At 56.4% G+C, this 17532-nt stretch overlaps 1 protein-coding gene across 5 annotated transcripts; it reads left to right on the forward strand.

Annotated features, from left to right (window-relative positions):
- On the forward strand, window positions 330-17383 carry EXOC7 (exocyst complex component 7). 5 transcript variants are annotated; one of them, XM_018063760.1, is made up of 20 exons: window positions 330-507; window positions 699-764; window positions 1884-2068; window positions 2257-2362; window positions 4372-4594; window positions 6798-6965; window positions 9778-9870; window positions 10772-10840; window positions 11783-11928; window positions 12178-12330; window positions 12551-12649; window positions 13011-13073; window positions 13326-13392; window positions 14887-14952; window positions 15245-15365; window positions 15581-15676; window positions 16427-16490; window positions 16682-16723; window positions 16822-16955; window positions 17204-17382. In XM_018063760.1, the coding sequence occupies exons 1-20, from the start codon at window positions 448-450 to the stop codon at window positions 17304-17306; spliced, it is 2124 nt and encodes a 707-aa protein (XP_017919249.1). In that variant the 5' UTR covers window positions 330-447; the 3' UTR covers window positions 17307-17382. The 5 variants fall into 5 exon arrangements, with proteins under 5 accessions (XP_017919249.1, XP_017919251.1, XP_017919252.1 ...); XM_018063762.1 differs by lacking the exon at window positions 10772-10840 and adding an exon at window positions 14116-14154; XM_018063763.1 differs by lacking the exon at window positions 10772-10840.

Genomic DNA, 17532 nt, shown 5'->3' on the forward strand with positions numbered 1-17532 from the left:
AACATTAGGCGCCTGCTGTGTGACAAGCTCTGTGCTGCGCTTTGCGGGGGAACACCTCATCTGTGCCTGGATCCAGACAAACGAATTTGTTATTAATCTTTGTGAAAAGAGTCAGCCTTCCCACGAAGACGGCAAGTGAGCTGTAACTGTTGTGCCAGCTGCGGGACAAAACACCGCTAGAGAACCTTCTCTGATGAGTGTGGCAACACGCATCAAGGTGAAACCCGGGTGCACCTCCCCGCCACACCCAAGATGGCCACCTGCCGGGTTCCCCTGTCCCTGAGTTCCACGCAGGCGCACTTCCGCCTGCCACTCCCAACATGGCGGCAAACGGGCCCCGGGGAGGGGGGCCATGGGCGGAAGTGGGTGTGACAGGGACGGGAGCCGAGAGGGCCCTCTGAAGCGAGACGCTGGGCTGTGGGGCCGCTCGCAGGGAGGGTCGAAGTCATGATTCCCCCGCAGGAGGCGTCCGCCCGGCGGCGGGAGATCGAGGACAAGCTAAAGCAGGTGGGGCTGGGGAGGCGGGGCGGGGGAGGGAGGAGGTGAGGGAAGGGGCCGAGATCCGGGCCGGGCGTCCACTCAGGGAGGGGAGGTAGTAGGAGTGGAGGGGGCCGCGGGCGATAGGGTCCGGGCGAGGCTGTGGAGCCGGGATGCGGTGGTCTCTGGCTTCTGGTGATGTCCTCCCCTCCCCCCCGCAGGAGGAGGAGACGCTGTCCTTCATCCGAGACAGCCTGGAGAAGAGCGACCAGCTCACCAAGAACATGGTGAGTAACCCCTCGCTGGGAGGGCCTCCAGACGCTGCGACCCAGGGGTTTGGTACCTAAAGCCTGAGGCTTCTGGCCTGGGTGGTGATGGGTGTTAACGTCTGGGTTTCTCTAGCAACAGTGTTACACTTCTTACACTCTCTTCCCCTTGCCCGCCACTTCGCTGAGAATGCGGCAGCCCCCCCACATATCTGCTTTCTGCCTAAGTTCTCCATTCTTCTTTCTCTCCTTCCGCAAACATTTAGTGAGACTGACTTAAGTGGGCTGGGTACTGGCCATGGGTCACCCTTAGTTTAAGCGCGGGTATCACGGGTGGGGGTACCACTTCTGAGATTACTGAGGGCAGGAGACTCAGCTGTCACTCTGGAGAGGTGGAGGGGTAGAATGAGTCAGAAATCAGATAGATGCAGGATCTAGCCCTTGCCCCTCCACTTTTTTGTGTGTGGCTCCTGACAGGTAACGCTGAGCCTCAGTTACCTCCTCTGCTAAAATAGACGATGCCAATCTCCATTGTAGCTGTGAAGGTCATAGAAGCTAATGAATGGAAATGCCTCTTGCACAGTATCTGGTATACAGTAGGTACTCAATAAACATGAACTTCCTTTCTTATTCCGAAAAGAGCCTGGAAAACCCAAACTGAGTAGTAGATAGGAAGGTGGGTATGTATTCAGTAACACAGTCATCAGGTGCTAGTCCTTACTTAATGAGATTTAGCCTTAGAGAGAGGGGGTTTGAAGGTACCAGGAATGCATTTGAGGCTACTCTATATGAAACTAGTTCCTGTTCAGTCTAGGAAAGCATCAGGGAGAACATAAGTTGAGATCTGGCTTTAAAGGGTAGAAGGGAAGCCATCCTGAGGTGATTTTCTGAGAAGTTAATGTAACGGTTGCCTCGCCTTCAAATCAAACTTCAGCCAATTTATTTGGGCCACCTCCGATCTGCCAGGCACATGGTAGATCCTGGGGATACAGTGGGGAATAAGTATACCCTGTCCGTCTCCTCTTGGAGCATACTGTCTAGAAAACCAGAGAAAAGGCAGCAAATGCGAAGACCTGGCGAGGGGCAGAAGCAGTGCTGGGACAACCCTGAGGCCTGAGAGCACGGGGCTTCCCCCCGTAGGTGTCTATCCTGTCATCCTTTGAAAGTCGCCTTATGAAGCTGGAGAACTCCATCATCCCCGTGCACAAGCAGACGGAGAACCTGCAGCGGCTGCAGGAGAATGTCGAGAAGACCCTGTCCTGTCTGGACCATGTCATCAGCTACTACCACGTGGCCAGTGACACTGAAAAGATCATCAGAGAGGGGTGAGCTTGGACCAGAGGGTCACATTCCTAACGCCTCTTGGACCAGTAGGCTTTGGAAGTGGGGTAGAATATATATGAGTCTAGAGTCCCCTGTGTTAATTCTGTTCACCATTTCCAAATACCATTCCCTTAGTCCTTCCTATTTATCTTCCATCTACCCGGGCTAATATGGCTCTTCTCCTTTCCAGGCCCACAGGTAGGCTAGAGGAGTATCTGGGAAGCATGGCCAAGATTCAGAAGGCTGTGGAGTATTTCCAGGACAATAGCCCAGACAGCCCAGAGCTCAACAAAGTGGTAAGGGGCCAGCAGAGTGATGTGAGAGGTTGGGAGACACCAATCCCTGTCTGGGTCTCATGAGACACTGAACCAGCTAAAAGATAATATAGTCGAATGAAGAGAAGTATATAGTACCATGCACATACTACAGACATTGAAATCTCTGTTTCAGAAATTACAGGTCTACATTTTGATTGCATTTTAATAATTTAGCTAAATTATAAGTTGTTGTTTAGTTGCTGAGTTGTGTCTGATTCTTTTGTAACCCCGTGGACTGTAGTCTGCCAGGCTCCTCTGTCCATGGGATTTCCCAAGCAAGAATACTGGAGTGGGTTGCCATTTCCTTCTCCAGGGGATCTTCTCAACCCAGAGATCTCCTGCATCGGCAGGCAGGTTCTTTACCATTGAGCCACCAGAGAATGCACATTACAAGTTACCTATGAAATACAGATTTAACATTTGATTTTTATAAATGCATGGGTATTTTTTATTGTACTGAAAAATAAATAATATAAAAATTACCATTTCTAACCATCTTGAAGGGAACAGTTCAGTGACATTCACGTTGTATAACCATTGCCACCTGGCTACACAGAAGACTGCAGGATCAGTACACTGTCACACTAGTAACCCAGAGGGGACACACCGCTATAACCACTATACTGCAACCCATCAGTGGGCAGCCTAGACTCAGAGATTGGAATGTCAGGGGTTGGAGAACTTTGTTCTTGAGGATCTCTACCAAGTTCAGGTCACAGAGTGAAGAGCTCTGTGCTAGAACTTGGGTTTGGGGGTGGGCTAGAGAAGAAGACAAAAAAATATACAACTCCAGGTTTACCCTAGAGGACTTACTTTTCAAGTACGCAGAAACACTCCAACTCTTCTATTTTTAAAGCGTCTTTATTGAGATATAATTCACATACCAATAAAATTTTACCCATCTGAAGTATAAAGCTTAGTAGTTTAGTAATCAGTAATTTAGTAGTTTTAATAATCACCAAGTCATGCAACATCCCTGGAATAAATTTCATAACATACTCATCCCCTGTAAAAAGAGACACATTGGCAGTAACTCTTCTTCCCTCGCCTCCCCATTCACCCCGCCACTAGTACTCACTCATCTGTCTTCTTTGCACATTTACCTATTCTGGACTTCTGTAAGTGGAGTCACACAGTATGTAACCTTCTGAATCTAGCTTCTAATTGCCTGTTTACAAGGTTCACCTGTGTGGTAATGCATGTCAGTGCTTCATTCCATTATAGGGCTGAATTATATTGCATTCTATGGATCTACCACAGTTTGTCCATCCATCACTTGATCACTCCACTTTTTGGTGGTTATGAGCAGTGTTGCTATGAACACTTGTGTGCATACTTTTGTGTGGGCGTATATTTTTGATTCTCTTGTCTGCTCTGAATACCTATCACTTCAGATACGTGATTTGCAAATATTTCCCTTCATTCTATGGATTGTCTTTTCACTTTTTTTGCGGTGGCGGGTGGAGGGGGGCAGTGGCGCGGGGGAGTGCTCACAGCATGGCATGCAGGATCTCAATGCCCTGGCCAGGGATTGAGAAAGTATGGAGTCTTAAGCCTTGGACAGTCCGGGAAGTCCCCCTCTTTTCGCTTTTTTGATGGCATCGTTTTCAGCACATAAGTTTTTGACATCCAGTTTGTGTTTTTTTTCTTTTGCTTTTCTAACAAGGGTTTCTAACAAACCCTTTTCTAACAAGAACACAAATTAATGGTGGAATGAAAAAATAATCAGCTGATACCTGTAAGCACCTACTTCTTGTAAAACTCTGGGTTTCACCTGCAAGCATACATTTTAAGAGAACACAAGGGAAAGAAATAATAAAGGAAGGCTTCCGAGCATTTCTTCTATGGGGAAAAGGAAGTGAAGGCAGAGGAGGGCTGAGACCCAGAAGCAGGAAGGGAAAGGAAGGGTATGGGGAGGCAAGGGCCAGCTGAGTGCTGAAGCAGCTGCGGACCCTCATCTTTCTCCCCGCCCTCCCTCCGTCCCATAGAAGCTGCTGTTTGAGCGGGGGAAGGAGTCACTGGAGTCCGAGTTCCGCAGCCTGATGACCCGGCACAGCAAGGTGGTGTCCCCAGTGCTCATCCTGGATCTGATCGGTGGTGAGGACGACCTGGAGCTCCAGGAGGAGGTGCCCCTGGAGCACCTGCCCGAGAGCGTGCTGCACGACGTGGTCCGCATCTCCCGCTGGTTGGTGGAATATGGCCGCAACCAAGGTGAGGCGGCCCGGGCGCTGGTGGCAGGCCAGAGGAGTGGGCCTCCCCTTCATTTCCTTAATCCACTTGCATGTCTTTGATAAGGAGTTTAGTTGGAGACACCGCGAGCCATAAATCCCGAGTGTGTGTGTCAAATTGTGAATCTAGCAAACCCATGCGTTTCTTTATATACCTTCCTTTCCAGTGTCTTTCCTTTTTTTCCCCCGAATTAATTGTAAAAATTTCAAATGGCACAGAAAGGTTTAGGTGAGAAACAGAAGTTCACTTCCCCGCTTCCCTGACGCCTACAGCGTAGCCCAAAGATGAGTACTGTTAAGGTTATTTACAGCCTTCCAAAAACATCTTTATGTGTGTGTGTGAGAGAGAGAGAGAGTGAATATGTGCGTTATCTCACCCTCATTCCCAGGTGGAAGGACAATTGTCCTCTCTGACAATTGTTTTCTGGTTTTTGCTTTTAACTTAGTGACATGCCTTGAGAGCATTCCATATCAGTACATGTATGTCTGCTTCATTCTGTTTGACAGCTGCATAATATTCTGTGGTGTGTTGGTCCCATCATTTCTTTGGCCTGTCCCAGGATTAAAAAAACAACAACAACAACAACTCCTGAGTTAAGCAAAAAAATTTTTAAAAACTAATGAAAATTCAATTTTAAGCTACTTAGTCCTCCACATTCTCCTTCGCTTCGGCAGTGTGGACACGCGCCAAGCTGCCAGTGTGCCTTATCACTGTCCCCCTCCTTCTCGAGGACTGTGTGGTGCTGGGTCTCAGGGCTGCCTGTACCAACCACACAGGCTTGTCTGTGGCTCACGAACTGCACTCTGGGAGCAGAGGGGTTGGCAGGAGTGATCCAGGGCCTCCCTTGGGATAAGGGAGGCCAGGGGATGCCTCCAGACCCCTCTGCCTCCTTCAGCCAGAACCTCTGTGCTTTGGTCCATTTTGCGTGTTTGGAGCTGCTGAAATGTACCGTGGCATCTGTATCTTTTTTCCTCACTCATTTGAACTTTTTTATTTTCTAATTTTCCAGTGTTGATAAAGTGCTGGAGTGAACATGCTTGTAGTGCTTGCTCTTCTTATTTAGGAAGTCCTTTGGGATATTTTCTCAAAGGTGCAGTTATCAGGTAGAGCTGTCTGAACAGATCTGTAACCTTGCTATCTTACGCTCCTCTCCGGGCAGATGGGGCTGGTGGACTGACCCGTCGACAATCCTCCGGCTGTTTTTTCTTCCTTAACTTCGTTTATCTTAGCTATTTGACCGGGATATCACGATCCTCTAATTTTTAAAAAACTTTCACTTCATTCACCGCTAAAGAATAGTCTATTTTTTTCATTTACTGACATTTATTGTCTCTTTGCCGCCTATGCATTGCTCACATCCTTTGCATGCTCAGTCGCTGAAGTCATGTAGGACTCTCTGCAACCCCCTGGACTTTACCTCACCAGGCTCCTCTATCCATGGGATTATCTAGGCAAGAATACTGGAGTAAGTTGCCATTTCCTCCTCCAGGGAGAAGGACTTCCTGACTCAGGGATCGAACCCGGGTCTCCCACATTGCAGGCAGATTCTCTACTGACCAAGCCACCAGGGAAGTCCAAGAATACTAGAGTGCGTAGCCTGTCCCTTCTCCAGGGGATCTTCCTGACCCAGAAACCACAGCTTTTGACCTCTTACCAAGTTGAAGCTGGGTGTTAACTTTGTATTTTTTTTAATCTAAAAAAAAAACCCAGGAATTCCCTAGGTCCCATGGTTAGGACTCCACTTTCAGTTCCAGGGGCCTGCGTTCAATCCCTGGTCTGGGAACTAAGATCCCACAAGCCTCGGGGTGTGGCCAAAAATAAACAAAGTCAAAAAAGCCTTCCTTTCAAAGGGAGCTCTCTGGTGGTCCAGTGGTTAGGATTCTGCTTCCATTTAAGGAGCACGGATTCGATCCTTGGTCGGGGAACCAAGAACCACATGCTGTGTGGCACAGTAAAAAAAATAACAACAAAAAACTCACAACTAACTGTTGGTTCTGTTGGAGGGTAGTTTCTCTCATAAGACTTTGCTTAATTTGGGACGAGGCCACGCTGGGGGCTGCTAGGAAGAGGTTCGCAGGTAGCAATAGCAGGTACCCACTGCTGCCCTGAGGAGCTGTGTCTGGAAGGGAGAGGGAGGCTCCCGGGCCAGGGCCAGGGACCTCAGCTGTCGCCTGTCTCCCCTCAGATTTCATGAACGTCTACTACCAGATCCGCTCCAGCCAGCTGGATCGCTCCATCAAAGGCCTGAAGGAGCATTTCCGGAAGAGCAGCTCTTCCTCTGGGGTCCCCTACTCCCCTGCTATCCCCAACAAGAGGAAAGACACACCCACCAAGAAGCCAGTCAAGCGACCAGGTGAGCACCCCCCCACCGGCCCACCTCGGAACCATCCCGAGGGCCACCTGGGACCTGGGTTGCCCAGGCCCACCCCGGGTTGAGCAGCGTCAGCCCCTTTAGAGCTTGTCCTCACAGTACCCCTGACCGTAGGTACATGGGACAGAAAGCAGGTGTCTGCCCACCCAGCAAGGCCTGGTCCAGTGAGCTCCTTTCTCGCGAGTCTAGGGGCTGTATAAGGGTCCTTGGAGCAGTGGGTCACAGGCCTGGAGAGGTGGGCTGACAGGTGCAGCGGCAGCCACTCGCTGGGCGCCCTTGGCCTGTCTCCGTCGTCTTGTGTAAAGGCCAGGCCTGCTGCCGCCACCAAAACTGTGGAATGGGACAGGGGCAGGTGCGGCAGCCTTCACCTTCCAGGAAGCCCAGGCTGCTTGACCTGATGCGTAGTTAAGAAGTGGAGAGGGGAGAGTTTGCTCTTTCACAGTCCATCCATCCATCCAGAAAAAAAAAAATCCCAGGCCATCCTCACCGAAGGACACAGTCGGGCTTTTAGGTTCCACTCGAAGCTTGTGTCTGGCCGTGGGGACTCGGGGGAGGGTCGTTGAGGTGGGAGAGGCCTGGGCTGCAGGTGTCCTGGGCGAACAGCTCACTGTCTGGCCTTCTTCCCGTCATCGTGTGCCCCGTGGTCTGTGCTCCGGGTAAACAGTGTCCCCGCGTGCCATCTTTCGCTTGGCAAGCCTGGCTGTGTCTGGCTGCTGAGAGGTGTTGCCCTCGAGAGACTGGGGTCTTCCGGGGTGAGGGACCACTGCAGACCCCAGGGAGAGAGAGAGAGCGCGTGAGGCCAGGGGCTGTTCCTGCCTCAGCCCACCTGGTCCAGCTGCTGTTGCCTCACGTGCCCAGAGGCACCGGTGGGACCGTCTTTCGTGACAGCGCTTTCCTTCCCTGCCCCTCAGGGAGCAGGGTTGCCTGTTCACAGTTGCCCTGAAAACCCGCTGCTCCTCAGGCCTTGGTTCAGGGTTTGGAGACACGGCAGAGCAGAGGCTGCCCGCAGGCAAGGCACCAGTGGGCAGGGCGGGAGGGAAGCCAGGGGCCCTTCCCCCCACCAGTGTGGATGTCCTGGCCGCCCCCCCGGGAGAACTGGCCGCAAACAGGGACTCTAGTAAGGCTGCCTACGTGGCCACAGCCGCCCGCCACACGGGCCTTTCCGTCTCTGCGCCTCGGCTCAGTGAGGCTGTGGGGCTTCTTGGGCCTCGGCAGGCCTGCGCTCTCCTCCCCTCTGTCTCTTCTCCGACGGGCACCCCAGGACCCAGACTGCATCCAGGAGCACTGCTGGCCCTGCAGGGGAGCCGGGGTCTGATCTCGGTGCTCCCGCTGGACCTAAAGCAGCCTTGACTTCGAGCCTGCCGAAAGGATGGCTGTAGCTGTGAGGGTCCCTTTGGTTTCTGTGGAGTTTCAAGAGTTGTCAGAAGCTGGGGTTGAGGGGGGCTCAGAACTGATGTCGGAAACTAGGGAGACAGGACCCCAGGACGTGATTCCCAGCTCTTGAGGAGCGAAGCTGGGCGGTGCGGTGGGTAATGAAACACTGACCCTGGCATCATCCAAGGTAGTTGGGCACTTGATGGGCTTGGTGGCTGCCAGATCAATGTCCCCAGCCCACATCCACGTGGACGTGCTGGTGAGGCTCCTGCCGCACGGGCCCATCTGCTCCCGCTCGTCCGTGCGGCAGGAAACCAATTCACTCATTAGTGGGGCCGCTCGCTGAAGAACATGGCGAGACAGATGCTGAACTGGAGCCCTGAATTCGGCTGTTAGTAGCTAATTGTGGTTGGTGCGCACAGAGAGAAATGTCCCGCCTCCCCCAGCCTTTTGGGGAGCTGCCAGGACCCAAGCAGCCTCCCTGTGTTCAGAGATGCCGGGGGCCACCCAGGAGTCCCCAGGGGAGAGGGACCTGAGTTACCCTCACGGTGCCTGCCCTGCCCCCTGCTTTGTTAACGAGGCAGCTGCACACGTCCGTTTTGAGTGCTGTTTTACTTCCCCGACGTGTTCTGCCCTGAGCTCTCTCGCTCCCGTAGAGGTAGCTGACCTGAGAGGCTGTGGGCACCGCGGCATTGTCATTGTTCTCACGTGTGATACTAACTGTTGGTTTTTTCCCCCCATGCCAAGAGCATGCCCCCTTTCCTGCGGCCCTCCCGCTCCAGCTCTCTGTGTGGTGGCCTCTGTTAACTTCTCCTCGGCTTTTGAGTCATTCCCAAGAGCTCTGATGGTTCGGGTCCCTGCCCTGGTGTGTGGGCCACTCTGCCTCTGGATCTCCAAGCCTCCCACTGCTGTCCCTGGAAGCCCAGGCCCATTTCGCCATCTCCCGGGTCTCCTGCTTTTGGTGGGCTGCTGCTTGGCTGCTTCTGGCACTGAGCGTGCCCGGAGAGCTCGGCCTGCCCTTGGGAGAGGACCTGAGGGCCTCGAGGTGTCCCCCGGATCACCCTTTCTGGGCTCTAGAGTTCCGTGACTTGCTCCTCTGTCCCAGGGCCTATGATCTAAGTACCACTCAGTACTGTTGTTTTCTTTGTTAATTTTTGGTTCTTCTGGTGGATCTTTGCCCATCGCATCTCCTTCACCCACTGCACTTCCTCAAATGAACTCAGACCCAGAACATGAGGGTCACTGGCAGAACCAGGAGTCTCCTGAAGGAATAAAATGGCTCCGTTCCTCCATCCGGGCGTGCTCACTGCTGGGGGTGGGCGCGGGCCTGGGGGAGAGGGGCCGGTGGAGGGCTGCTGCTGTTTTCTCTCACTCATTTCCTAGGTCTTCTTGTCTCCTCTCTGTGTGGCTCTGGTGACAGGGACGATCCGTAAGGCTCAGAACCTTCTGAAACAATATTCCCAGCATGGTCTAGATGGGAAAAAGGGGGGCTCTAACCTCATTCCTCTGGAAGGTAATCACCCCATGTTCCTCTCCAGTTCCCTTCTCCTCCACTGTGTATCCACTCCTGTGGCAGGGCAGAGCCTCCACCCCCCAGACGGCCTCTGGCATAAACCTGAGAGGGGCAGGGGGCGGGGGGGGGAACTGAGGTCCCTGGAGCCACTGAGCCCTGCTGGCTGGCTCAGGGGCAGCCTTTGTGGTCTTGGCCTAGTCCTGTCTGACTGAAGGCGGCTCTGCCCCCCGGGAGGCTTCCTGCCCCCTCCCCATCCTGTCTCTGTCCTTCTTGTCTCCCGTTTGAACTCGGAGAAAGTTCTCTGTCATGGGTAGCCCTTTCACGCTCAGACCAGCAGTGGCAGGACCAAGCTGGCTGCCCCCTGCCACCCTCCACCTTCAGAAAGGGGAGCATGTGCCATGGGAGACAAGCAGCCTATGTCCCCCCTGTCTCCCATCAGAGGAGGGACAGCCCTGCCCCAGTGGACCAGATCCGCCTTCAAAAGAATGTCCCTGGGGGACAAAAGGAGCCTGTCCCCCTTCATTGGGCAGTGACATTTCTCTAACTGGATCTCTCCCCAATACGGTGAGACTCAGCCCCTGGGGCTGAACATCAGACCTTCCGCAGCTGCCGGAAACTCTTTAGATACCCTCTGTGGTCCTCACAGCTTTCTCAGCCTCCGGGTTTGGGGAAACTGGCTCCCAAGGGTGGTCCAGGCACTGCAAGTCAGGCTTGAAACGGCTGTTCCTGAGGTGGTCTGAGGCAGAGGAGGGGCTCAGAGCCCTCTCCAGTGCCCCCCCACACACCCCATCTCATATCCGCCTGGAGACTGAGGGCTTCTTCTCAGCGCCCCCCAACCCAAGAGGCAGCCACCCCGCCCCTGGATAAACGCTGCTTGTGTTTGCGGCCAACGTCTCGCTAGGTCACGAGCATGATTTCCGAGTTAAGCACCTGTCCGAGGCCCTGAACGACAAGGCCGGGCCGCTGGCCGGTGAGTACCGCAGCCCAGCCCACGGGCCGCCACTGCTGCACTCCCGGCCACCCCTCGGAGGGCCCGCTCCCGCCGCCCAGCCGGCCTCCGCTCCGAGGACGAGCCAGGCCTACTCGCCTCTCTCTCTCCCGGGCCTCCTCCTCTCTCTCTCTTGGGCACTAGGTCTCCCTGCCTCTCTCCAGACGGGAGTGCAGGCTGGGCTCTCAGGGCCTGGGCAGAGGGCAGAAGCTGCAGGCGGCCCCTTGGAGGGTAGGGAGTGCCCGCACCTGACTCCAGCAGCAGCTCCAAGGCTCCGACCCTCTCGGAGCCCGTCCCTTGGCACGTAGCATCCAGTTGCCTGCGGACACCACTGCCCCAGCCTCCAGTACCGTGGAGGGACCCCCCGCTCCTCCCGGGGCAGCTGACAACCAAGCAATCCTCCCTCTCTGGGGCTCACGTGGCCTGCTCTCCAACTTTAATCCCATGTCAGCTAGCCTCATAAACCAGAGTCCACCGCCTTTTTATACATTCCAGGCCTGGCCAGGCCGGTGTCTGCCTTTAGAGGCCCAGCATCTTCTGAGATGGCGCCAACCTCCTTGGGGTGGACATTGCCTCTTGCAGTTCAGAATCCCCTGTCTGGGGTCAGACATGTCTTCTCCGGGAAGTATACTGAGGGGTCTTGTCCTTGAATCCTCCCCCACACCTCCCACACCTGACGCTCTGGGACAGTAATACTGCCCACAGCAGAGCTGAAAATGAAGCTCAGACCAAGGCTGGACTCAGCCCCATTTTTCCCCCCTCAAACCCTGGCAGCTCTGCTGGAGCCCTCTCAGCTTTCTGCCAGCAGTCTTCCTCCCATCTGCTGCCAATCTGGCCAGGAGCTGGAGAGATTCACGGCCCCCACCCTGGCAGGGAAAGGGGCTACCCCAGACCAGTAGCTCAGGGGCCCTGCTGTCCCCCCAGGGAGAGATGACATGCTGGACGTGGAAACAGATGCCTACATTCACTGCGCTAGTGCCTTTGTCAAGCTGGCCCAGAGCGAGTACCAGCTGCTGACGGATGTCATCCCTGAGCACCATCAGAAAAAGACCTTCGACTCTTTAATACAGGTCTGGCCCCGCCCCGCCCCGACCAAACACCCCAAGTGAGAGCTATCCCTGCAGAAGCTTGAGTCTGGGCCAGGTTCCTAGCCCTTAACTCCAGCCATTGCCTCCACCCTGATCCTGGGGCCTCTGAACTGGGTGGTATGTCCTGATTGGAGGCACACACCCCCCCACACCCTTCCAGGTCCCCTCACCGGCCATGGGAGCCAGCTGGCTGTCCCTCCCCTGAGCCCTCCCCCTACCCCGCTCTCTCAGGACGCCCTGGACGGGCTCATGCTCGAAGGCGAGAACATTGTGGTGGCCGCCCGCAAGGCCATCATCCGCCATGACTTCTCGGCCGTGCTCACTGTCTTCCCCATCTTGCGGCACCTCAAGCAGACCAAGCCTGAGTTTGACCAGGTGCTCCAGGTACGTGGGGGCAGGGGGGCCCTTGGGGATGCCACCTAGCAGGGCCTCCCAGGAGAACCGCATTCTCTGCTCAGAGTGGGGGGCAGCGGCAATTTCCTCGGGGCCCTGGGTGGGTGGAGGCGCTCTCGGGGGAGTGAGTAGAAGAGACAGTCCCCGGGGCGGGGGGCTGGGAAGGACCAGGGCTCCGGAGCCCTGTGCAGCCCTGTGGCTACATCCTCAGGGCACAGCCGCCAGCACCAAGAACAAGCTGCCCAGCCTCATCACTTCCATGGAGACCGTGGGAGCCAAAGCGCTGGAGGACTTCGCCGACAACATCAAGGTGCCCTTCCTCTGTCCACGCCACCCAGGCCGGCAGGCGGGGCTGCAGGCAGGGCCACCTGCGACCGGCCTCAGGAACTCCTGAGAGCAGGCCTCCAAGTGGGGCGGGCCTGCCCTGCAGGGAAGCCAGCCAGCCGTGCTGCTGGTCTCCTGTCAGTACCCACGGGCCTCCCTTTCTTTCCCAGAGGCCCCCACTTGAGGCATCAAGCTCCTTTAGGTCCCTCTTGCTCGTTTTTTGTGTCGGACGGGGTGTCCTGACACTTGTCTGCCAGGAGGTGGTGCTGTGGGTCCGCAGACGGGTGCAGGGTGGGCTGGGGCCTCCTTAGGAGCTGTTTCAGGGACTCAGGCTGTCTGTCCCACAGAACGACCCCGACAAGGAATACAACATGCCCAAGGATGGCACCGTGCACGAGCTCACGAGCAACGTAGGTGCTGCTGGGGACTCCTGGGGCGGGCGGGGGGCGCAGGTGGCAGGATGGGCTGGAGGCGCTAAGTGCCCTCTGCAGACGGGGCCTTTCCCTGGAGGCCAGACCCACAGGGTGAAGCAGCAAGTCTGCTCCCACTCGTTTCGCCTGCCCTCACCTATCTGGAACGGTCAGAGGGGCTGCATTGTGGGGGCTGATCCAGACTTTGGGTCCTACCCTTAACCTTCTTGGCCCCGTTTTCTCCCCACACAGGCCATCCTCTTCCTGCAGCAGCTCCTGGACTTCCAGGAGACGGCAGGCGCCATGCTGGCCTCCCAAGGTACTTGACACCTCCCAGCGGGGCCCCCCACCCCATTCCTCTCTCCAGGCTAGAGACATGGGGTTAGCCCCTCCCCAGGGGGCACCCTCCTCTCTGGGAGATTCCCCCCACCCTGGGGGGTGGAAAGGAATCGTGGCCTGTAACGGGACCTTCCTCAAGCCTCTTGGACCATCAGACCCAGCATCAGGAGAGCAGGGTCTGACCACCTGCCCCAGCCTCCGTCCCCCCGGCTCCCTCCACCGTCCTCGCCCTGGAGCGCGGACCCCACTTGTCTGAAAGTGTCTTTCGTGCCCTGCTCCCGCCTCCTCCTGCATTTCCCCACCTCCTGTTGTGTTGCCTGTCCTCCTACTTGGTCTCACACTGCTGACCCATTGAGCGGGCTCGGCTGGCATCTCAGGGCCAGCCTGGTGTCTTCCCGTGACTGGGGTTGGGAAGTGAGCACGTGGGGAGGCGTGTGCTGAGACCCAGCCCTGGGCCTCCCCTGTACCCCGCATCCTGGGGGCAGCCTCTGGCCTGTCGCTCTCCTGATGTCCACTTTCCAGTGTGTCCCTGGCCTGCGGGGGTCCAGCCTGGGCTTTCCTGCTGTCTGTGTCCCGGTGTCGAGGGGCGTGGGCTGCTTGGCTCGGGTGTGGCGGCCGTCTCTAACCTGTTTTGCACTTTGCATCTTTCTCCCTCCTTTGTCTCCCCCCTTCCCCTCTGTGCGCACTGCCTCTCACTGCGTAGTTCTTGGGGACACATACAATATTCCTTTAGACCCCCGAGGTAAGCAGCAGGGCTCGGCAGCCCCATCCTCCCCCTCTGAAGCCCCGTGGGTGAGGTTCCCTGGGGACAGAGGCCCCTGGACAGGCTCAGGGCCCCAGTCCGAGCAGGGTCAGAGGGGCACGGGTTCCTTCAGGGTGCTCCTGACCCCCTCAGCTCCCTGACCACCAGTTTCTGTCCCTGGGCTTCTGCAGACAGCATCCTGCTGTGCCCAGCACCCTGACTACACCCTTTGGGCAGGTCCAGCACCTCCCTGTCCCCTTCCTCCCCGTCCACTCCCCACCCCCCTGGCCTTCTGCTCTGTGTGGGCAGGACACCTCTGGTCTGGTAGAGGAGGTTATGGGTAGTGGGGGAGAAGGTGGAGAGGCCATCAGGGGCCTATTCTAAAACTCTGCTGCTAACAAATGGGATACGTGGGTCTTATAGGTACCACCCAGCTTGGGTGGGGGGAAAGGGCTGTCTCCACGCCCATCCTGCCCGTCTTCCTCCTGGTCCTTGGGGGCCAGCTCATTAACCCCACCACCCAAGACCATGGAGGGGCCTCCCCGGATTCCAGAAGAGTCCCAGGAAGCGCTCCCCTCAGCTGGAAGGGAGCCCCGTAGCTCAGGACATACCCAGCTCTGACTGAGGAAGGCTCCTCCCAGGGTTTCCCCAGCTGTTCCCCTGGCCAAGGGGAGACCAGAGAGGGTCTCGGCTGCTACCACCGCCGCGGTAACAGGACTTCTCCTCTCGCAGAGACCAGCTCCTCCGCCACCAGCTACAGCTCCGAGTTCAGCAGGCGTCTGCTGAGCACGTACATCTGTGAGTGGCCCCTGCCAGCCAGCAGCCCTGGTGCCTGGCCTCCCTGCCTTTTCCCTTCCTTCTCCTCTCTGTGTGCTCCTGCTAGTCCTGGGCCTGCTTCTGAGGGACCCCACCCTGCCCCGACCTTTAGAATTGCAACCTGACCTCTGGTTGGGGGATTGTGGGCGCTGGGCCAAGGACTGCTGAGTCTGGTGGGGTCTTGGGTCCAGGAGGGACAAGGAGCAACGAGTGGGAGTTGGTTTGCGGATCAGACTGCCGTGGTTGGTAGGTAACCACGTCCTTCCCTGTGCAGGTAAAGTCCTAGGCAACCTGCAGTTGAACCTGCTGAGCAAATCCAAGGTGTATGAGGACCCAGCTCTGAGCGCCATCTTCCTGCACAACAACTACAACTACATCCTCAAGGCCCTGGAGAAGTAAGTGGCCGCGGGGGCCGCTCTGGGCTCACCTGCCTCTGCCCGGCCTCCTGGGGATGGCCGTGCCCCCTGGTGTCCTGGTGGAGAGGGCACCCCTTCACCCTTGGCGGGCCCAGGACCCAGGGAGGTGGGAGGCAGGCCCCGCCGAGGTTGCTGCGAAGGCCAGCAGCCTGTGGGACCTCCTCTCTCTCCTCTCCCCCCCGCTCCCTCCCCAGGTCCGAGCTGATCCAGCTGGTGGCCGTGACCCAGAAGACTGCCGAGCGCTCCTACCGTGAGCACATCGAGCAGCAGATCCAGACCTACCAGCGCAGGTGGGGAGCCCCCCACCTCGACCTGCATACCCACCACTCACGCTTCCTTCCCAGAGCCTGGGGACGCTGGGCGGGGTCAGTGGTGGGGAACTGCTGCCCAGTGGACCCCAATCCTCTGCTTTTTAATCACATTTGTTGGGGGTGGGAGGCCCCCTCCCACTCGCTACTCCTTGGCAGGGAAGGGGCGCTTTGCCAGTCTGTTCAAGGGTAGTCTGCCAAGGGTGACAGCTAAGAATGGTTGACTGTCAGAGATGTGGGTAACTTTTTGGCCAAGCAAAGAGCGAGGTCGCAAGGGCCCTTGAACTTGGCCGAGCCTCGCCCTCCGGACCTGTCTCTGGTCCTCTCCTCCTGTTTCTTAGTTTGTGTGTCTCTCTCCCTTCTCCTGTTTCTTCCCCGTGGCTGTATCTCCCTCTCCCTTCTTGTTTATCTGCTCCTCCTTTCTCATCTGCTTCTCCATCTAAATTGGCTGTGATGCTGACATTAACTGCAGTCGGCAGTGCTTAATCAATCTATTGAGTGCTCTGTTTCCTGTCCTTAATTTTAAAAGCGAGCAGCTTGAACATTTTTATTCCCAAGGGGGGAGAAAAAAATCTCAGCTGTGTTTTGCTCAGTTTTGACCCAAACCGATCCCTGCCCTCACCACCTACCCCAGTAGATGAAGAGATTTTTAAAAAAACAAAACCCCAGGAAAGGGAGCAGGGGCCTGAGGCTGTCCCTTTTCTGCCCTGTGTTTCCCTCCCTGCCTCGCAGTTGGTTAAAGGTGACTGACTACATTGCCGAGAAGAATCTACCTGTGGTCCAGCCTGGAGTCAAGGTGAGCTGAAGGGGAGGGGAGGGATGGCTAGTGGATATGGTGCTCTATGTTGTCTCTCTGGGAAAAAAAATAAACAACCAGGATGAGAAAGCAAGGATGCCTGTGGCCCCGAGGGCAGAAGGGAAGGAGCCAGGGGCAGGGCGCCTCTGCTCTGAGCTCCACTTTGTCTGCTATCTCCCCCGGCCCCCCAGCTTCGGGACAAGGAGCGGCAGATGATCAAGGAGCGTTTTAAGGTAAATCAGGATCTTTTCCCCTCCGTCGATTGATGCGTAGCAACACAGACCCGAACATTTGTCTCTGGATCACTGCTATTTCCCCATTTGGTGGCCAGGGCTTCAACGATGGCCTTGAGGAGTTGTGCAAGATCCAGAAGGCCTGGGCTATTCCCGACACAGAGCAGAGGGACAAGATCCGCCAAGCTCAGAAAAGCATCGTTAAGGAGACCTACGGGGCCTTTCTAAACAGGTGAGCCCTTCATCTCTGCCTTCCCAGCCCCACGCTCCCCCTCTGCCCCAACTCAAAGACCTCTGGGCTCTTTTCTTTGAGAAAACGTGGAGAGAGGGGGTGGGTTCAGGTGGCAGACCCAGCGCCTATGGCTTTGGTGTGGGGCCAGACCAAAACACAACTCGGGGCACCCCGTCAGGAGGGCCTTAGGCTGAGGCAGGGCTAGGGGCGGGCTTGGCCTGCACCCCCTGACCTCAGCGCCTGGGCAGGTATGGCAGCGTGCCCTTCACCAAGAACCCGGAGAAGTACATCAAGTACCGCGTGGAGCAGGTGGGGGACATGATCGATCGCCTCTTTGACACCTCGGCCTGAGCTGCCACTGCCCCTGCCTGGCTCTGCCAGAGCAGCTGTGTTACTGGACAGATAAACAGGTGTGGACTTGCCTCTGGGCCGGGTGAGTGTGGCATCCTTTACGACAGGGGCATTGCTCTGCCACACAGCCAGGAGCCCTGCCCCCGAGTCCTCGAGTCCTGGTCTGCCCTTCCTCTCGCAGCCCCCATTCCCTACCCAAGCAGCGCTCTCCCGGAGCCTTGGGGTT

The sequence above is a fragment of the Capra hircus genome, chromosome 19, assembly GCF_001704415.2.
Source record: "Capra hircus breed San Clemente chromosome 19, ASM170441v1, whole genome shotgun sequence".
NCBI lineage: Eukaryota > Metazoa > Chordata > Mammalia > Artiodactyla > Bovidae > Capra > Capra hircus.